We start from the raw sequence: 23156 nt of genomic DNA, 5'->3' as shown, positions 1-23156 counted from the left end.
CCGATGTGCGAGGGCTGCTCTCGCCCTCCACGTCCTACCCTGCAACCGAATAGATAAACTGCTTAGGCACGGACGTAATTGATCCTACTCTTATATACCCAGCCAGCCTTCGTTCAGGCCGGTTCCTCAAACAATAGCTATAGCTGTACGTGATCACGGATGTATGGTTACGTTTATAGGTGTATATAATGTATACATGTACTTTGTACCCCTTCATTACTCGAGTAATGCTTATTAATTTATAATTACTTATCTTGACAGACTTGTCTGATAACACAGGCCTGCGATGGTTTTCCCCTGACAAAACTTACAATTAGTCGTGATTTCGGTAGGTATTAAGCACGAATCTATGAAACAAATATTTAAAAAATTCTATCGCGTAAATTTTCTGAGAAAATAGTACATTGTGTAACAAGGGAATAAAGTCAGAGATTATTCCCGCAGGCGGCTTTACTGCCCGAGCGAAGCGAGGGCTTCTCTCCTCCTTCGCCACTGAGAAAAAAAAATGCACATGTCTTCTATGTTATTAAATAGAGAGAATGTGTCATTGAATATTGCACAATTGTGTAATACCAATATCTATTCCCATGGGTAAATCCTTGTTTAATCAAATTTCGAGGCATCTGATAAATTTCAACTTATTCGTCACGATGTCATGATTTGGTTGAGAACCTTCAGAATTTTTGATTAAAGATCGTTACAATTCTTTTGTACGTGCGTCAATGTGATCGTTTTATCAGTTTGAAAACTAGAATATTATTGAAAGTTTATAACGATACATATGGCCGGTTTTGCCAACTTTTTGCTGTTGCATGTTGCAATGCTGTTTATTTTATATCCAAACATTCAGTTCAATATTCATTGTATTTTATTATTTCCCAAAAATCGTTCAAAAATCTGCAAATACGCATATCTTACATGGAAACAAATCTCGATGTGCTGTAAAGAAACTAGCGCTATATTTTCAATTCAGCACACCTAAATACCTAAAAAAGAAGCATTGTTATTTTAAGAGAAAATTGAAAGTTATATTTCGCAGGCCTGAATAACCATTTGATTTCTTCGAACGTTGCGACTCTTCCAATATTTCTGAAAATTGTGCAGAAATCACGCAACGCAACCTTAGTTCATATCATCAAAATACAACGTATTACTTCATACCATATTCGGAATTGTATAATGTTTTTAATACACGTGTAGGGAAAACTGGTATAAAATGAACACTCAGAGTAAAACGATCCCTTCTTTTTTCTATGAATTTACTAACGTCATCTGGAAAACAACAAATGAAGTGAAGTTCGTATAGGTAATAATGGCATATGGTGGGCCCGTATTTTCGGTGAGTTATTAACAAGAAATTGGAATGCGTTGTTTTTTTCTAAGATAAGGTTCTTTTTGATAGCCTCAATGAAACTGGAGATGTGTTTGTTAACATTGGCTATGTTATATTAACATTGCACTGCCGTTCGAGTATTGAATTGCACAATGTTTTTGTTCGTATTATTTCGTGTGAGGTTATGTTTTGATTCGAAATGTAAACATACCGTTTGGGGTAAAGCGATTCCCTGGTGTGTGTATAAAACGTTCCGGGGATCATTTTACCTCACACAGAAGAAAACAAACAAGAAAAGAATGATACCAAAGCAAGATCTTTCTGACACGGACAAAGATGTGGAGTGTATGCATTGCAACTCACGATATTCAAAATCTAAAAGTGGGGATTGATGGATACAGTACTACCAGTGTAAAAATTAGGCTCATGAACTGTGCACTGGCTTAGTAGACGAAAGCGATACACATTTCTATGTAATGGATCTAAATTGTACGTAAATAGATTAAAACAAGATGTAACTACCACATAATAAAATTATTTCAAAAAATTGGCGTATTTCAATTGAACAAAATGATCCTTTTGTAACGTTTAGCAATATTATTTTGAAAAAAACATTGGTAACAGTTTCACTCAAATATTTTGTTGTGGCAGTTATAGAAAAGGAGTCATAGTTTCATTATACATTAATGAAAAAAACATAAGTTCCTTAGATTTTAAAACAATGTTGTTGTTTTGTTCAGGAGATCATTTTGTACCAGTCTCACCTAATCCTTGTGAAACACATAATGTAAGTTTTGTATTTTTGGTGATAAATTCTTTTCAGAATCTGTTCATTAGTCAATATTAATCTACCGAGAGTAATTCTTCCATTAGATACATTAAAAACAGAATTTTAATACATCTCATGATGGTTTCATCGGTGACCTGGTTTTGCATATGGAAAGATATAACAGCCAGTTGGAATGTATATAAATTTTAATAATTTCCGTATTTAATGATTTTATAATGGTCAGCTTTTGGCAACCTTAGTGCCGTATATGGCCATCAATTGATCCATTTGTGCTTACATTCATCACATGTTAATGGAGACCTAGCCGCAAAGTATGGTATGTGTTTGGTTATGTTTGACCGCTGTAAAATTTGATTTTCGAACAATTGAATGATAAAAAATTTAATTCAACATTTACCGTAGGACATGTCGTTACCAATCATTGAATCTTTAAATAAATTTATAATATACCAGAAGTAACATGACAAGTTACGCATTACATGTCTGGCTACAAATTGTGCCTATAAAACCGCCTAGAAATCGCAGCTTCTTTGATAGTCGAATGTTCTGCTGAAAACTCGATGAGTTTCACAAGATGCATCTATTTTGGCTCATGTTACCTTTAATGTAACCGATGTTTCTTGTGCCTGTCACTCTCCTCTCTCTCTCTCTCTCTTTTTTCCCTTTTTCATTCCTTCATAGCTAGTGTTAAGTTCTTCCTGTACCTTACTTATAGGTTTGGCTAATATCATCATAGATAATAATAAACTCTATTCTATTTTATTCTATTCTATTCCAACTCGAAAGAAATGACTGGATCTGTATACTCTTTTCATTTTATGCCTACACTTTGTGTTCGGAAAGTGAAGTGTGCCCTTCTCGAGTTAAATAGATCTTACTTGACTTTTACCAAGACTGAACTGAGAAAATCTCTCCATGCAAGGTGAGCAAATCCGATTAAAATATACAGACATTCATTTAGAAAAAGGTTCAAACGAATACTACCTAATACTAAGATTGTACGTAGATTTTGGCAACATGGAGTGCGTTATTTTCGATTTTATGCTACTTCAGCAAGTTACCCCTGATATTTCTCCAATCTCCACACCATAATTTTCAGGCTCTAAAATACTAAAGTAACTAAAGTTTGCCCTGCACCATTCATCCTTGATCTGTAAAACATTTTGCACACCATTTTCTCCCCTCTGTGTGGGCTGATTACGTTGTAGCATCTTCATGTTGAACAACGGAGTACAGATTGTTCGTACATAGAGTTGTACTGGTCCTTCGCGAAGAACGAGGACATTCCTCTGCCTGGTAAGCCTGTGTAATGAAATAAACGTCTTCATAACTTTTCCGGAAATAGCGTCGTGATTTAAGTTAGTTGAAGAAGGAACGGACGGTCTTATACGTATATATAACGTGGATGCTCTGTATTGGTGTGGTGCAGAAGTGCACTTGAGAATAATCTCGTTCGTCATCGTTTCAATTACTTTAGTCGATTGCTGGATCCTCCATGAGTCAAAATTCAAAGGTTTATCGGTCTTCGATTCATTTCAATATACGAGCTGGTCCACGTCCCTTCACTGAAAAAGAAAAACCGTCAAGTCACGGTTCTTTGCGCCATTCAAAATATCCGTAGTTCTATGTAAAAAAAATATCATTTCAAAGATTTTGAAATTTTTTCAAAACTGGCGGAGTTAGAACTATGTGAATTTTTGTAAACTGTCGCACCGCTATGTTTGAAAATTCATATCTCCTAAAGTATTCATCGGAACGGACTGATCCTGCAATCATTCTGTTCGGAAAAGAATGCGCTTTGAAACAAAAAATTTTATTTTGAAAAATAAAAATTTCTTTCAATTTTTTTTTTACCTTTTTTTTTGATTTCGCTGCCGTTTCCGCGGGACTAACAACAATTCACGGAGATAACTTTTATCAGATACCTGTATCCTTCACCTTCGATCCTAAAAAAAAAATTTATGGAGAGAATACCTGGGCCACAGAAAAAAAAACGTCTCGTTGCGCTGTTATTATACTATTCATCAAAGAAAATTGTCTTCGTTACGGCCGGAAGGTGGTTTCATTCGTCTCGTTGCCTTCTCTCCGTCCTCGATACACAATGTATTATTTTGCGTCTTTTGCGAACGTTTTGGTTTGGGGTTTTGTTGCAAACTTGGTTCCGACCATTTACGAAAACATGTTGAGAAAATGTAACAAAGTTACGTTTTTTACCAAAGTTTCTCACAAAAAATGTTCTTCCATATTTCTTCAATAATTTTGCGCTTCAAGTTTTTCGGTTTCGTTTATATAATTGCACGATATACTATTTGTCAGTGTGACGGTATAATTTTTTGAAACTCCACAAGCCTTCACGTATTGAAAAAAGTGAGAAAAAAAAAGTTCTCTCTGAAATCTTTAATTTCAAGGAGTCTGCAGAATTTTTTAAAACGACTGTTATTACGATAAAACTATTTCTGATAACACTTGAAAAAACATTGCTAAAAAAATTTGCTTACACAGTTTGTTTAAACAGTCTGAAACTGTTATTTTCTTTACCCTTTGAGTCTTGTCAATCTGGTAGATTATTTATTTATCAAAGAGAAATTACTTACAAAAACTAGTTCCAGCTTGTACTACAGTCCTTTTTGCAATACTGTAAATAAATCATTCATATTAGGTCTACACAGCCAAAACTTGAATGATGTAATCAGTTATTCATAAGAAACCAACCGGTATTAAACATAATCCTAAGTGTAAAATGCTGTTTCCTTATAATGTTTATGATTAAGTTTTTATCGGGTCTCGATCAATGAAATTCGGCAAAAAACAATTTTCTAAAATTATCTATCCTTATGAATTCATACTAATTCCCACACGCAGCAAATGATACAAAGGTATAAATCTTGACACTTCCCGCCCCCTTCCCTTTCTGAATTTCTAATTCTATTTTTCACTCGTTTCTTCCTTCCATATTTCATTTTTGATGCAACGCGTCCCTATGCTTACGTCGGCCTCGTAAAGAATCGAGTCTGCAAGCACGTCACGAGGAGTACAGAATTCCGAGCGTAGAATTATATGCGACGATACCGAGCAGCGTGGAGGAGAATGTCCCCCTGAGTTTCTCGGATAGATTTGTCCCGGGGTTTTAGAATGGGCTGAGAAATCGTTGCCAGCGAGTCAATCGCGGCAGTAAAGCACCCCTTCGGAATGGGGCGCCGAACCGACGTGGGGGTGAAGCTCTCGTATTATATGGGACCGGTCTCTAAGTCGTCTTTCAGCGTTTGACGGGGTTTCAAATAAATACTACCGTGGGTTATATACGAGGGTGAGAGACTAGGGTAAGAGTGAGGAACCGCGGGGCGAACCTCGCTTTCTTTTCTCAAGAAGAAGAAAAGTGGGAAAGGGAAAAAATCCCTTCGCGATGCCCAACATCGTCTCCTGCCTCCGGCAGAACGGGGGTCTTCTTTCTCCACCCTTTTGTTGGGTGGGTTTTTCGTGCGTGTACCGAACGAGCTTTATGTCAACGATATTATCATACCCCATTCGAGAGATTTTTTTCTAACCATCGATTTATTTATTTAAAATTTATCGCAATCAATAATTCTACTGCCTTCTGAAATTTGAAGAAGAAATAATTGCTCAATACCCGCTGAAATATATAAATCAAGTACGGCTTGACTGATGGAGAAAACTACATGGTATACATGAGAAGGGCTTTCCGGAATAAGACGTTATAGCCTTCGTTTGCATAGTGAGAAAACTAACTAGGGTAAGACCTTTATCGTAATGTGCAATGTAAATGCTAATTTTAATTTAGTTCATTTAGACCCTGGATTCGACACGGCAAGTAACTGCGTGTGATTTTGCCGTCGATTTTTGACAGTCCAGTTAAAGGCTTTTTTGGAAATCTCAGTAGCATCGGGGGGAGTTTCGAGCTGGTTGTGCGGCTAGATGTGTATAAGGGGAAGACTTTTAGACCAAGGATTTCCAGATTTATGACGTAGATCTAGACAAACCAGCGAACGACAGACAAGCAGACGCTTCGAAGAAATCCAGGCATGTGTGGGAATGTTTAGAGTATGCATTTTTAAGCGTTTGAGTGAAACAAAAATAAACCGACGCAAAACTAAATCCCAAGAAAAATAATCTGTGACGAAAAATTGAAAAAACATTAAATTATGTTGAAATAAATTCCAAATGTGATATTTTTGCTATTGAAATTTTTTTGTGGTTTTTTTTTTTTTGTTCGACTTATTATTTCTGACTGATTTGGTACTACTACCAGAATTTTGCGTGTTAAAAGTGGAAGATGTACTTGAGACAAAAGCTCGATGCAACAATAGCTCATGTTGATCTGTTGATAGTAACTTGACATGTTGATCTTTCTAATCATTCGATACAGATATTAATTCACGGATCATTTTCACATTTGCATATCGATAGATTAAACTGTTTAATACACAACATTAAAATTGTAATTCTCAAATAGTGTATTCTTACTATCCGCTGACCTTGAAACAATTTGTTATCCGATACGATAATATGATACATGTCAGATATAGCAAAAAAATATATATCGCACATATGACATATTTTGCGGAAAAATGAATACAACCGAACCGTGTGTCGCCCTGAATATACGTGAGATACGTATGCTATGGATGTTCATTTCACATGTATAAACAATATTAAGCAGTAAATGTGATTAAAAATTAATAGCGCATATATATCTACAACATATAATATACTTATGATAAATGTATAATAAACGTTACTCAGTTACATTTTAACGTAATTTTTTTCCACGGTACGGACAAATATGACGACGAATCACTGAATACACAAATAATAGTTTGTAGTATCCTACTTGGCGTGTGTTTCAAGGTAGATGAGATTATTGCACTTTGATGTATATTTGACAAAAATGTCCAAAATTTCCGCACCGCAAAATTGTATTGTTGTAACCAACGAATACTAGTGCGCGTTGTCATAGATAAGCTACTCTGTAATGTCGTAAAAAGTCCGTGTTCCATTTTACGAAGAAAAATCAAAAAGAACAGTCTTCCGTTAGACGTTGAGCAGGAATTTATACAGCGGGTACGTATTCAGACCCCGGTGAATAATTCCTATATTTTCCTTATGGAAATTGTAGATATACTGACCAAATTTAAGAATTTCGTTGAATCGATTTGTCTTCCTCCGAAAACGACTTACACGTTATACGAACAATCTTTCCAACTTGTATTCATTTTATTTGCTCACAGGTCGATTTCGGTGACGTTTTCATACCGCGTGACCTCGACGTGCCGAAGCCACGCGTTCTGCCCGAATTTTCAAGATTCGCACACGGCCTGAGAAGCGGAAACATCAGCATCCTGGACAGTAAAACACTGTACATTCCCAACCTACATTACGACGGTGAAGGACCCGATGCCTACTTCTGGGTGGGCAATGACACCGAACCGAATCCTTTGGGTGTCAAAGTGCCGAACGAAATGGGAAGGTAAGCCGAAAAGAGTTCTCTAGACTTACACCTTTAGTTGGTGGGTAAATCTCGATAATGAGCTTATCAATCAACGTGGCCTTGAGCGAGTCCAAGGTATTTAAGGTCCTTCTTCTAGGTTACAGGCTCGCGGATCGGGGCTTAAGGTCGTGGTTACCAAGTTTACTCGATCGGTAATCAGACTCGGTCGGTAAAAGTAGAAGTACTGCATAACCTTAATTCAAACAAAAGTCATATAATGCGGTTCATTCTGTCCAATAAGGAGACAAGCAATTTCTGTACTACCACGATACAGACATATTAAAATATAAAAAGATATAGCGAGATTCTGACCATAATTGGAGTATGAAATTTTATCTGGTATGTAAGAACCGATCGTTATAACGCAAAAAAGTATTATCCTGTTGTTATTACACATTCATTGTACAGGGATTTTCTTTACGATATGCTTTTCTTTATAAAGTTTGGTTCACAATGAATTGGTAAACATGCAATAGTAACTCGATGTCTTGTTAATAGTTCAGTTATTGTGATGGCATGGCTCTCCAGGGTTAAAAGTTGTGTTTTGTCTGTAATTCAAGAGTAGTTCAGGGTACGTCAGACTAGAAATATATGGAAGAACGGAGCACGGCAGACCCCCTAATCCGCTAATTATTTTTCGTGGCCTTTAAGCAACGGCTAAAAGTTGTTTTGATCTATCTCGAACAAATTTATCATTATTTTGCCATAATTAAGAAAAGAAACAAAAACATTTTCTTCTGTCCAAATTTTTTGGGGTGTCTGTCGTGCCCTGAACTTCCCTGTTATACCAATTTTCAGACCTGTATAATCCTCGACAATGGAGCTATTCGTTAAAAAAAAAGTCCTCCCACTATGAATCTTGTGTGAAAATATTTTATTCCAGTAGCGGATTATTTTTTTTATTGGTTTACAACAATGAATTGGTTACGAGACATGATCAAATTAATTAAACAAGCGATTCGTTCGCTTACTTAACGAAAAATCAAATATCAGTTATTAAGTAATGATGACTTTTAATTTCGTTTGTTCTGTGGTTATGGTAAACTAAAGAATATGAACGAATTATTGAATTAACTGATGTTCCGTGATTTATTAAATGTGGCTGAATCACGAAGTCTAGACAAATATAACGAAAGAAATGTTTTGTGAATTCAAGTAAATTTGGTTTTACTTGTTAAAACACATTATTGTTCTGAGCACTTTTTTAGTTAAATTGAATGACATTGCTTTGAAACATAAAAACATGTCTTTCCTCATCTCCGATTCTCATATTTGGTAAAGTCAACAAATTTTATCACTGTAACTATGTGAAAATTTTTGCAATTTTTCAGCCCTTTTTTCTATCTGTGTGAAATTTATTTTTCCCAAAAATTCTGCGTAAGCCTTCAGTATAAGGGGATCCCCCGATTATGGAATTACGTGATATCAGCGTTTCTCAGAATTCGCTGTAAAATTTTTATGTTTTCCGAAGTTTATTCTACCAATCTTCGCGGAAAGTTTCAATTACCGATTTAAATATGTACAATTGACCTTCTTCTTGGCAGTTTAGATCCACTGCGCGGATACCAGGGTGAGGACATCGAGATCGTCCTACCTGATAATTTGACCGTCTACGATATCGAATGGCTTTCCGTATGGTGCGTACAATACCGTCACAATTTTGGCCACGTTTATATACCGAAGGACCTCGACGTGCCGCCGGCTCTTGGACAAACGAAGATAACGGTAAATCGAGACGAGCTATTGAAATACAGAACCACAAGAAACGACGTCGTTAAGAAGAGCGCGTCAGGGAGAAAAAGAAAACACAACTCAAACATTCACAAGCCAAAGAAAAAACCATTCTTTAGCTCAGATTTTAGACATCATTTTTCAATGTTATCAATTTTTTAAATTTCTTAATCAATTTTTTGGGTCTCTTCATTGTTCGTGCCAGATTTCAATCGTAAAGGTTTCAAGCAATCGAGCCAAGTATTCTGGTTCTCTGCGACACGTATATTAGGTAGGACTATGCTCAATATCGAGAGTTTTCTTTTTCTATCTTTGCTTGTGGGACAATGATCGTAATTATTTTTTACAGTAGTCTGTTTATTTTCATAGTGTTAGAGGGTATTAGATACTATATAGGGAATAAGTGATTTTCGTTAATAATTATTCAATTTTCTGTATTAAATTCCTTGTCATCAAGGGTGAAACTTTCGGTTTATTGAGTTTTGGATTCAGACTGACTGTTATTGTCATTTATATATCAATATCAACTTGAACTAATGAAAACTTTCGTTTTCGCACAGCCGCCATGGTGGTATAACCCTGTGAGTACGATGTTACAACATAAGTGTCATTCATTTTTGTTTAGAACGTCAGCAAGATTAGAGAGGGTATTTTTGAGTATTCTAATTCTCTCATGTCAGGGTGAGAGATGATACGACAAACGATTAATTAAGTAGAAGTCCTTATTTGATTCGTCGAGAATGACTGGTTTGAAGTTTCATGGAAAAACTGTTTCTCTTTCAACCTTTATCTATCTCTATTTATCCTTGCCTGAATTTTAATTGTTTTTTTGTTGCATGAGCATCTATACATATCAGTTATTTTTAAACTAGTCAATAAAAAGCCTGTTTCATTTATCCAAATGATGCGTTACATAATTTTCCCCACTCCTGTTATATCACTACATAATGTGTAGAATGTACACGTAAGCTTTATTATTTATATGCTAGATGCAAGAAAAATCCAACGTGATATTCGCTTACGCGGTAAGTTATGCTAACCTTTTTTCACTGTTTTTTGTTTCTTTGTAATTTTATTCACAAAATCTCATTGCTGTAAATGAAAATCACTACATGCTTCCTTAACAAAATATTTCGAATGTTTGAAGAAAATGATGGCCTTAGTGAAAATGTTAAATGTTCTCCAAAATGCTTTGGTTTATACTGCACGAATTCTGAGTAAATTACAGAGCAACGCGGTAATATTACGTAATTTGATAGGAGGTGGTCTTCCGACTAAGTAATGTTCGTGATCGAGAGCCAATCAACGCTGCACGGTCGGTAAAAGAGACACCATGCTCAAAACTTGTTGACATTCAAATTAAACAAGCTATACTAAATATCTGCGGCGTAGACAATTTTAGATGTTTTCTAAAAATCACAAACAATATAATTTAAAATCAATTTGAAAGTTTCAAAAACAATTTATACGTATTCTATCGGCCATATTAACAATTGAAAAAATTGCCTCAGCTTTGGTTTGACTCGTTATTTTTAAATTGAACTCTTCTTCCACCAACAGCTTACACTGCAGTTATGAATCAACTGAAAACTAATGGTTCAAAATAAATAGCTTGCTGATTCAAGCACTAAAATTTGAACGGCATGAACAGATATGTGCACTTACTTGTTCTTACAACATTTTCTCTACTATATTAGTATGATAGGCAACACGAAAATAACATGCATGCCTTCGTTATTTTACAGTCAGCTTCAATTTAAAAAGATTTGTTTGTTATGGTTTTGCACCTGTTGTCATTGATAATTTTAAGTTCAAGAACTTGCCAGATCTACATTTATAAAAATAATTTTCACCAATGCATAAGCGCTATCACTTTTTCACTTCAGCTAAACGATATTCACTTTCAAAAGAATTTACTTGATTCTGTAAAATTTATTTTAATCACTATAAATTTGGAACCGGAATCAACAAAAAAATGTCTTCGTCGAACCAGACAACTGCAATGTAGCATTTCGTATTCATTCGACTACTTTATTCAGATCCGTAAGTTTCATTTAGTGATTTTAATTTTCCCATGACCGTAAAAAGATTAGTTTCATTCAACAAATTCAAATTCCTCAAATAGAATATTTAATTGAAACAAACGTCAAATGTCTTGATTTAACTGAACTTATTAGTTATCAGACTGACATGAACCAAGTCCTTGAGTAAAGTGAGGTAAATCATACAATCGGAATCACCTGTACTTGCGAGTAGTATAATAAGGCCTGTTCTGCGTACAGTTTCCGATACTGACATTTTTCAGAAATTTTAGCCGCTTCGCAGCTGAGTCGCAACCGCTTTTTTTCGTTGAGGGTATTTCGACTGTGGTCGACTTTATCGATAACTGGAAAAATATCATATGCATTGCTCTCAACGTTAGCATAGATTTTTTTATTGGCTTTCGATGAAACTCCTTACTATCACACCACAGGTCACCATCGTTTATTTTATCACAAGATCGAGACATTATCGAGCGTAGTCGACCAGAGTGTGGATGACCCTTACCGAAAGAAAGGGTTTGCGTCTGAGCTGTGAAACGACTAAAATGTCGGTATCGGAATCTGTACGCAGAACCGGCCTTATTACGCTACTCTTTCGCATCGTTCCTTCTTCCACCATACTTACTACGTAACCTAAATGTAATCTTATAATTGCAAAAAAGAAAAAAACTGAAGCGCTGATAGTGGTCAACAAAAAATTAAACAAAATCAAATAAGTCCTATTCGAATTTTACAGACTAGTAGCACGCGAGCCCCGCCAAAGTCAATCTTGACTAACTGCAGGGAAATGCTGAACGACCGAATTCAAGTGCAGTGGGAGATGGTCGGGGAAAACGTGGAGATCCGAGTAACAGCCAGGATACGGGAAGATCAGTACGTAGCCTTCGGATTGTCGGGGATGCAGGGTAAAGCGCAAATGATTGGCGGAGATGTCGCCGTTGTCTGGTACGATGAAAAAACTAAAGAGTTCCATGCCGACGACTACTACATGTCGGATCTCGCGCAGTGCGACGGAATCAAGGGTGTCTGCCCTGATGAAAGAATTCACGGCAAGAACGACGTCGTCCTCCTTCACGGAGAGAGAAAAAATGATCTCACTTCCGGTAAGCGAATCTTCAATAGTGGACAATTCCATTTCGACTCGGATGGATTTTTTAACTTTCTTGTCCTGCTATTTTTAAAATCGTTCGATAGTATATTATGCAACTAGTTCGTAAACTGCGATTTTACGCACGGGTGGCGATCGAAAGCACGAATGGCCGACGAAGCAATAATAATTCTGTTTTTCATGTTTGATGTGAACGTAACGATAAACGACTATAATAATAATCAGCTTATGCAAACGTATAGAATAAACAAAAAAATGGAAGGAATTCAGAAACGATATGAAAAAACGATATTCAGTAACACATAGGATACGATACGATTATGTTATTATTTACGTGAACGCTGTGAGAATACACTATTGGGGCGATTTTACTTTAGCGTCAAATTGGTTAAAGTCGACCTTTGGATTTAACGCACACTGTATCGAAAAGTATCGTTTTACGCACTCATAACAACGTATAAAATTGAATTTTACGCGCAGTATTTGAAAAAAACTTTTCTTAGGCAAAGTGTATACGTGAAATGAAATCATGTCTTTCTTGCCGGTATGATTTTATAGGTTTTTTTCTTTCGCTGTTCAAACCTTACATATTTAACTTTATCTTAAAGTGAACACGCTGCCTATTATTTATCGACTAATATCTTCCAATTCCGCCATCATGTAGATGATCAGTTTGTGGAAGAGAGAAGGGACTTTAATAAAAAAACACTATAAAAATTAGAAGAAATGTAACAAATTCGATGCGTGAGCAATTTTATACAATTCTAATTTATCAAAAATTCGGTATAAACAATAATAAATAATTCAAATTTGTCATTTTTCAGGAACTTATATTGTTTAATTAAAGTTGTTTCTCTTAGCTTTGAAATGTGAGTTCGTTCAAAAGTTACACATGTACATGCATACAAGTGGAACGGCACACTCACATTTTAACTAAATTGAGTATGCTGCAATTTTCAAAAGAAAGGTTAACACGAATAAAAAAATACATGTCGTCTCTTTTTACGCGCACTTTTCGTAAAAAAGTATCGATCTGACTAAGAAGTACAAGATCAATTTTGTCGGATTCAATGTAGAGTTGCCTGTCTTTTTCATGATACCTAGCAGTGCATGAAATCATTGAAATCCGTTTCAGCCGAGTCGATATTTATTATTTCTGTAATCTGGATGTCTCACTGATCAGGACATGAAAATGCGAAGTTCAAAATTTTCGACAAGATCCAAGTCACGATTAAACTGAAAACTTGCCTGACTAAAATACAGTTACATCATTCGATAATGTGGCAAAATGGCAAATTTCAAGAAACTGGTCAAATAGAGAATATTTCCATTTTCACTCGAAATAGCTTAAGAAAAAATATTGTGCGGAATCAGAAAAAAAATCAGACCATTCCCCTTGCCATTGTGTGATCGTTACACAGATTTCCGATAAGAAGTAATCTCAAGTTTTTCTGAACCCTGCGCGTTTTTCCGAATCTCAACAAAAACCGTGACTTTAAGGGATCAATTAAATGAAATAAAAATATACTTATCATGCATAAAATAGTGATATCAACTCGATTCGTGATTTGCGATGTCTTGTGATTGATTTTAAATTCAGTATTGAAGAAAATTTGTTGAACCCACAGTGAAATACATGCGACCTGTCAGTACAAACGAGCTAGTAATGGACCAGATGATCCCGGACACTGAAGTCAGCGTGATTGCTGCTATCGGGCGATTGAATTCGAGGGGAGAAGCAAACGCTCACGAAAGCTTCGACAGAACTACAGAAGACATGCAAATAGACTTCACTTCGAAAAATGATCATCAGTGCAAGTTCTCGCTCTACCAAATTCCTGGGCCGTCCAAATTAACTCCGTGGCCACCTGCAAAGATTTCCGGAGAAACCACCTTCAGCGCTAGAATCGGACCCACTGGAGGCCTCAGAGGATATTCGGCAATCACAGGTAATCAATTAATAGGTCTAATGCTGAAAATTTCAACAAACTGAGTTTCACTCCCTGAGATGAGATTCTAGGATGTCAAACGAATGTAAGAATTATGTAATTATCGAGGGTCAAAATATAAAAGAAACACGCTACTGAACCTCTAAACTGTTTTCATTGACTTGAAATTTGAACTAACAATCAAGTTTCACGAAGCAAGTCGTATATTTCGAGATATTCGTTTAAATAACATCAAGAATTGGAATTCTTTAAAAAATTTCTTTGCGTTACGATTCAACCCATAAAAATATGAAATTATTTCACAGTTGTGCCGGCAGCGTATAGAACAAAAGCTGTCGTGCAATTTGCAATGTGAAGTTTCAGTATCAAGTTATTCCACTTGACTTGCAATTCATTAACATAGAATTGTAATTGAACAAATTTTTAAGATCTGGTAAATTTTAATTTTGGTAATAATTTTCATAACGATTTTTAATGCATTCAATAGATTTTCCTAATTTGCAAAAACAAAAGTAATCAGTAAATTGCAAATCAAAGAGGAACTTTCGTTCTTAATTCTACCAGAAAAATTACGAAATTATTTCACATTCAATTAAAAAAATTGTGACGCAAAAAGCTTTTCAAAGAATATCAATTCTTGACGTTATTTGAACTAACATCTAGCATCATGACTAATACGAGTAATCTAAACAAGCCAGAAAATGCTTGTTCCATAAGACACTATCGATAGTTAAAATTTTATTCAATTATTTTATTTTATACTGCATCATTTGTCTGTAATTTATACGTATTTTAATATGCGTTCGGTTACCCAAATATTGTGCATGAAAAACACGTCGGTTCAACTACTAATTTTTGAAAGTGAGTTTTAAATTTGACTGTATCTTCTTACTTTCCGAAAAAAAATCCGCTAGTTAATTTAAATGTGAAGAAACTCATTTTTCAAAATGTACCATCTACTTTGCGGTACAAGCACAAAAATCGTCTGAGAGACACGGTAAAAGAAACTACATTTACCATGCGCTGTACACTTGGGGGCAATAAATCTGAGACGTCTAATTTTTTACACTAGACAGTTATGTTGGCAACACAGAGAAACCTACAGCGCCACAGTCGGCTGAGCGTGGTACAAACTCAATCTTAGTAAACTTAACACAACCCATGACCGTCGAATCTGACCTTAGAATACGTATCAATCTAACAAGTCATCATTGCCGCGGTATTCTAAGGTTAGATTCGACGGTCACGGATTGTGTTATGTTTATTGAGATTGAGTTTGTTCCACGGTCGGCCGATCGTGGCGCTGTAAGTTTCTCTGTGTTGCCAACATAACTGTCTAGTGTAAAAAATTAGACGTCTCAGATTCATTGTCCCCAAGTGTACAACGCACGGTAAATGTGGTTCCTTTTACCGTGTCTCTAAGACGATTTTCGTGCTTGTACCTTAAAGTAGATGGTATATTTTAAAAAATTTAATATTTAATAATCAATATCCAGTTTGCCAAACATGAGAAAACTAATAACGGAAACTAACCTTTCTTGCTAATGCTAATCCTACAAATTTCAAATGTGATGGAATTCCTTGTCTTATTATCAATGCATGCTGTCGGGGCTGAAAATTAATTATTATACATAGATCTAAATTTTTTAACCTTGGATAATCAGCTTTGATCATTAATAGAAATTCCTACATTCGGTTGACTTTTGTGCTGCCATTGGTTACGTTTTTCTTTAATTACAGGTCAACCGTCGTGGGGCATAGCGTGGTATATAAACGATCTCTTAATTCCCGAAATTTACGTCGAAAGAGGCCAGACGTACACTTTCACCGTCGAAGGCGGATCAGACCCCAATAATCCAGCCAGGTAATATTTTACTCTTAAGTGAAACAATATCGATAGTTTTGGTCTGTCTACTTGTCCGGTAAATTACTTCCATTCGTCCGGAGAATTTCCAAAATTCCCACAGATTCACTGGATGAGACGCACACCGTAGTTTCCACGTTTGGGTTTCTCTTGGGAGTGGATTATGATGTCCAAGATTCGAACGTGTTGTTGTTGTTTTTATTGTTGCTAACATTATTTTTAATATTTTTATCATTTACATTATTACGTCTACGTATAATTTGGGCTTCCAGCGGCTAGTACACATCCGAAACAGCAATACACAATTCTCTAGTACGAACGCGAAAGATAAACGAAGCACTCCGAAGGCTAGAAGAAATTAGGCTTCGAGTCATCTATGATTATTAATAGAGATCGCAGTTCCTTGAACTCTCGCTTATCCAGGTTCGACTGTATATCAAATGAAAACGACAAGAATCAGCATTCCGATTATCTTATTACGAAATATCCCAAGGCAGCCAAGAGAATGAGAAAAAAAATATTTATAAGATGGAAAATCATGACTTACCAGATGCAATTTCAGTTTTTTAATAATTTTAAACATCGAACTACAACCTCAATTTATAGCGCCGCTCGTTCCGACATCTAGTGGCGGAGATATGAACCTTGTGACGACTAGCCCGGCTCTCTTTCCTTAATATCCTGCAATGAAACTTTGATTATTCGAACCCACAATAATTCGACTTCTTTGTAGTAACTGAATCAGGGAGCTTGTATAGATTTCAGCGACTCAATATATGCAGGTTCTCTTATTCCATTGAAATCTCGAAAAATATTTCTCATGCATCCAAAGTGCTCCTGAAATATACAAAAATACCAAATGAGCAGAGACGGACATTCAACTCTTTCAAATTTATTATCCCGCTTCTTCCACATACCGGGCCTAAAATTCGCTGAGAATGTGCACGGCTCTAAGTCTATGTAGCAAATTGCTGCGTTTCTTATCCAGGTATCATCCATTCTACATAACCGATAACCCTGAGGGTGGCTTCGGTCAAAGAAACTCGGCTGACCAAAAAAAGCAGAAAGTTTATGCCGGGGTGGCATGGAACAGGGATGATGAACCATACCCCACGGCTGCGGGACGGTACTGCGAATGGATTCACAAGACCATCGACATGAGCGAGGATTCGGAAACGTTTGAGAGCTTTGCTGATACCCTGAGGCTCGAGTGCCAAGAGGGCGAACCTGCCGTCCTCACGTGGACGGTCCCCGAAGACGCTCCGGACTTGTTGTACTATCAGGTCAGTTTTAACATAGACACAGAGGGGCCTTTAAAGGGTCATCCCAGTGTAACGGGTCGAAAGACGGCGGATTTGCGCGATTTTTTTTTTTTTTTTGGGGGCGGTTAAAACCCGCTCACCAATCTGATTTTTTTATGTCAGACCAAAGCACTCATGAAGATCGGAAAATAGATTCTTAAACGTTTATATTTTTTACATTATTTTTAACGGTTGAAAATATCTTCGGAAAAAAAGAATAATGTCTGAGATAAAATTTGTGAAAAGATTATTAAACAGTACAAAAGCCCCTATCGTACTATGGAGGTTTCTTTTTTATCGAAATTGACAGAATGGCGGCGGTTTGAAAAAAAGTATCTAATGTAGTCCATTTTTTCGATAGTCTTAGGTTTAAAAAAATATGAAGATTTTAAAAACAAAAGCTTCCAAAATAAGATAATGGCGGGAAGAATGTTGTGTCCAAATTTGAGACGGATAAATTGAAAACTCTTCCTTTGGGAGTGTGCACCGTTTTTTAAAACTACGTTTCGAGAAAAACACGCTTAAAGTTTCGAATGTGGAATTTTAATATGAATTGTCTACTAACGATCAATCGGCGATGCTAGGTCCACACAATGTCCCGTCTGTACTATCGTATAATGCAAAAAGAATATACATTGTTTGAAAATTTTGCAGTAGGATAATCCGTTAAAAAACAGACTTGTTCGAACATTTCTAATTTTTTTGACGTCCTATTTCGCGCTTGGCCGTTACTTTCAAAACGATCATTTTGCATTGACGAACAAACGATGAATAAAAAATCTTATTCACAGAAGATTGAATGATCATCAGGTTGAAATGATACGGTAGGCCAACCGATATTTCAGTTTTTATACGGTCTATCGTATTTCAGAGAAATACTTACTGCTACAGAGAAATCACATGAATATTTCGCTGCAACGTTTTCAGTATTATCTATTGATTTCTCATAGTTTTTCTGGCGTATTAGGTTAAAATAAATATTAAAAAAAGAAAAGTATATGAATCATTCATACATTCGACATGTTTTACTCGAAGAAGTAATTTCTCTGGTAACTTCCAACATTTAACGCTAAAAAATATTTTTATCGATTGGAATTAATAATCGTGCATCTTTTCATGCAAAGCTATTGATTATCAACACAGAATCACACTTTGAAGTAGGAAAGACATTGCACTTTTGCAGTACGTATGAAAAACGTTCAGACGAACCCAGAGAAATTACGACTTTAACGATTCTTTTTTCTGAAGAACACAATACATCAAGCATTCCCAATATTAAAACGAGACCGTGAATGGGGTTCTAATAGTAACATTTAAAAAGATACTCAGTAATTTATTTCAATCGATAATATGTAGTTTACACCTGCCAGAAGAATGCCTCGTTCGTTTATGATACTTATTTACGACACACAACTTGTATGGCAGTAACAAAATTTATGGCAGTAGCAATCGGTTGATTCGATAAAATAAATCCCTATAATTATATTGCCCTGCAATCTATGCCCGCAGTTAATGACACCTACCGCGCGAATATTGACTCATTTTTATGCTCCCAGAAAAATTACGGATAAACGCGATGTCAAGATTCCGTCTTTTATTGTACGGTATCTGTGTCACATAATTTTTTTTTTGTCTTTAAAAGGACAGTTATAAATATCGATAAGGCTAAAAGGATATTTATAACCTCAATATTGAAAAGTTTAAAGAGCCCTTTCAGTCAGTTTTAATGTATATACCCAACTTGATAATAATAGGCCAGAGGAATGACTTTTAGGGGACAAACGCAGAAATAGAATGGTTAACGTAATTTTAAAGAAAACTTTTATTATAGAAAAAATCATTGTTTCGAGAGCATCATTGAATGACGTTAACATTTTTTGTCAGAAGATATTAAAAATCGAACAAAAGTTTGGCGAACCGGAAATTAGCAGCAGAAAAAATGACAGAGAACATTCAAATAATAACATTTTGAAAATGTACTATTTTGCTCCAACCCAATGAGACAAAAGCTACATTATGTAAACTTTTGGGTTCGAAAATACTTATTTTCCCGTAAAATAGTGATTTAGCTGTGTAGGCATTAAAGGGTTACGATTCTAAGCTGACAAAATCAAGGTTCAACAAAAACATGAGATTTTTGTTGAGTAGGTATGAAATCAGATTTTTAACTACGTAACATATAATTATGTAAAACAAAACATCTCGAGATCCCAAAAAATATACACTTGCTTAAATTATTCCCATCTCTCTCTCTCTCTCTCTCTCTCTCTCTCTCGATCCCTACGTTCAATTGAAACATGGTTTGTCTTTACAATGAAACTTTGAAATGAGGGATTTATAATGATATTCAATAAACTTGATAAAATATGAAAGATCTTACTAAACCACTTCACGATTACAGTGTTATTCTCACAACAACTTGGGATGGAAAATTCGCGTGGTAGACCCTGGATTCAAGCTTCAGAAAAATGGGAACCCAGCAGTCATGTTGACATCATTGCGGGCGGCAATTATAATGGTAACAAGTATTTTGTCATTTTTAAGGTGAAGAGTTAGCACGTAAATACGGCTGTCTAGTTCCAATGAAAGTTTAAATCAAACAGTGAAAAGTAACAAATAAATCTCAATGAAAGTTCTAGAGGTGCTCCGTGCATAGAGCATCGGTTGTAAAGTAATATAAATGATACAAGGTTGTAAGAAAGTAACTCATCTTTTACGAGTAAAAACAAAAAAAAAAAAAAAAAAAATTTAGGTGCATATATATTGGTAACTTTGCCAACGGAAGGTAAACAATTTAGATGCAAACATTTTTATCTTGCTCAGATCTATGATGCGTTATCTGATGTACTAACAAGGGAAATACCCTATATGTGCCTCACCGATTTTTTTCATTCTGCAATACGTTGTTGTACCTCGAAAACATTGGACACCAATTTTTTTCACGCGCTGATTCAGCCATTAACGAGGTAAAAACCACCCTTAAAGTTTACAGCCAGAAATTAATTTTCTTTATGATTTCTTGGTAATAGCGCCTGACATCTTTTGAGCAAATCAATTGAACATTATTCATTATCACTAGGAATCACTATCCTAAGGGGTTGCATCCCGTATTGTTTCGAGGTAAACTTTAGGGGTGATCTTTACCCCTCAAACGGCTGAATTAGCGCTCAAGGAGACTCGTGTACAATATTTATCGACGTACTCCAACGTATCGTAGAATGAAGAGAATTGGTGAGGTACCAACGTTTCGGGTATTTACCTGGTAAGATATGAAAATCCCCTAAATTAAAAAAAAATTTCTGCTTTTTTGCGTTTAGTTTCTTAGCACCTTCTGTCGATAGAAAAAATTAATCCAACGTGAATTGGCGCAATCACAAGTTTTACAAACATTTAACTCACAATCCATAATCAGATGCGATATCTTACGGCCATGGGGGGGGGGGCTTAGCTATTGCTGAAAATCTACCTAAAAATAAATTTCATATTCGAAAAAATCAGGCCTCTTTACATAAAGAATATCGCTTGTTACATTTTTTTCGGCCGCAGAAAGTGCTACAATTCTGAAGATACGAATTCAGTGGAAAATTAAATCAAACTGTTTCCCATCAACGATACAGTCGAGAGATCTGACGATTTAGAGATTTTCACATCTTCATATCACAATAACACATCTAGATTGCAGTCAAATGACATTTTAGTAACTGATTGTTTACCTGTAATTTGCGAGATTGCCGATATTTATTATATCTATTATATATATATAATATATATAATATTATATTCAACAGTTTACTGGGAAAAGTAACTGAGGTAAAAATTTTAATGAAACGTAAAAACGTAGTAACGGAAAAGCGACAATAACAATATTGAATTAATATTATTATTACGAAATGTTTGACAATAACTATGCAATTCAAACAGAATTGGAGTGACAGATAAAATTTTGACAATACAAAGTTAACGAAACAAATATGTATATGTATAGGTATATATATAAGTATAAATAATAACGTGAAATCACGTTACTTCCAGACTAATAAAATTATAGAACAGTTATATAATATTAGATACAACAAGTAATTTCTGAAAGTTTTCGATTACCCATTGTGTCGTCATATATTATATATACCTATATACATATATAATAATGTACAATCGCATCAGGATTGAGTGAAGCGAATGTAAATTTTGCACAAAGCTATAGTTAAATCTACGTATACATAGGTATATGTATGTAAAAACATAAATTTATCATATAGAATGTAAGTATAACGTTATATTATATTATAACAAAATGCTGTCTATTTGACAATAATTTACACTAGATTGAAAGTAGATTATATAAATACAATATAATATGTATATATTATGATATATACGTATATATAATATATATATATATATATATATACATATACATACATGCATTTAAATATGTTAAGTGTGAATATAAAATGTACAATATAATACGTAAACATATTTGCATGTGTGTATACATAGGAAAAGAAAATAGCTAATAACGCATAAGCCAGGAGTAATCTACAACCCGAGACAGCTGAATGGCTGCTGTTATAGTTGCGTATTAATTTGATGAATGTATAAAATACAGTACACGAGTAGAATTTTAAATGCGCGAATTATTTTGAAGAAAATAAGGTTTCAAACAGACAGCACAGCTGGGAACTGGATATATTCAGATGAAAATCCTAAACAGTAAAATTATTTGAAATAATTAAAACCCTCTATTCGTTACAATTACGTAACGTCAAATAGGATACACAGTAACGTAGTTCATAACGGTAAAAGTGCGACGATGTGGATCGTAAATAATTTTTTTAGCATCAGTGTGCGAAATTCACTATTCGCAGTGTGAAATAAATTACTTCGCACACTACGAACGGGCATGAAAAATCGAATTTCGCACACTGAGTTGAGAAAATGGATTTTTTAGATGAAATTGAAACGTTGTTTGACAGTCAAACAGTTTTGCACCTATATTAAATTGAATCATAAAATGTATCTTGCAGATAGCGAAGCTTCTTACTCTAGATCGCCAATTTCAATGTAGACGCTTAATTTGGGATTGGATTGAAATTTATCGAATTCGTATTTTGAGTTTCGTATACAAGAGACGAATTTGCTAAGAAACCAGAGTTTTCATATTTTTTTACTTTTGTTCCAAGTGTTCAAAGCTATTTTATGAAGTCACAGCATTTCTTTGCAGACGTTTTAACTATCAAAAATAAGTAAGTATTTCAAAGATTTTTTGCAAACATAGTTATTCATATTCGTTTACGTAATTATGGGATGAAAAGATAAGTAATTAACAAAACATAAAAACGTAGTTCGTATTGTTCAGGTCTTCAATTTAATTCGACCCTGAGGGTGCAGAGATTGAAATCTACGATCCATAGATGAGATTTTCTTCCTGTCGGTTGGGGATATTTTTAATTGCTAAAACTTGATTAGCTTGAATTACATTTACCAGTAAATATTCTTGAATTTTTACACGACTCGTGACTGGCAGCCACT

The 23156-nt window shown here is 35.1% G+C and overlaps 1 protein-coding gene across 1 annotated transcript in view; it reads left to right on the top strand.

Moving 5' to 3' along the window:
• LOC124308762 (protein Skeletor, isoforms B/C) overlaps positions 1-20377 on the top strand; it is a 68573-nt gene extending 48196 nt beyond the window's left edge. The window contains exons 4-11 of the mRNA XM_046771782.1: positions 7370-7608; positions 9174-9354; positions 9921-9941; positions 12139-12505; positions 14139-14459; positions 16200-16323; positions 17312-17606; positions 20026-20377. Of these exons, the coding sequence (XP_046627738.1) occupies positions 7370-7608; positions 9174-9354; positions 9921-9941; positions 12139-12505; positions 14139-14459; positions 16200-16323; positions 17312-17606; positions 20026-20172 (1695 nt within the window). The 3' untranslated portion in view covers positions 20173-20377. The remainder of the gene's footprint in view (positions 1-7369; positions 7609-9173; positions 9355-9920; positions 9942-12138; positions 12506-14138; positions 14460-16199; positions 16324-17311; positions 17607-20025) is intronic.
• The last annotated feature ends 2779 nt before the right edge of the window (positions 20378-23156 follow it).

The sequence above is a fragment of the Neodiprion virginianus genome, chromosome 1, assembly GCF_021901495.1.
Source record: "Neodiprion virginianus isolate iyNeoVirg1 chromosome 1, iyNeoVirg1.1, whole genome shotgun sequence".
In the NCBI taxonomy this organism is placed as follows: domain Eukaryota; kingdom Metazoa; phylum Arthropoda; class Insecta; order Hymenoptera; family Diprionidae; genus Neodiprion; species Neodiprion virginianus.
This window is presented reverse-complemented; position numbering and strand designations above follow the sequence as displayed.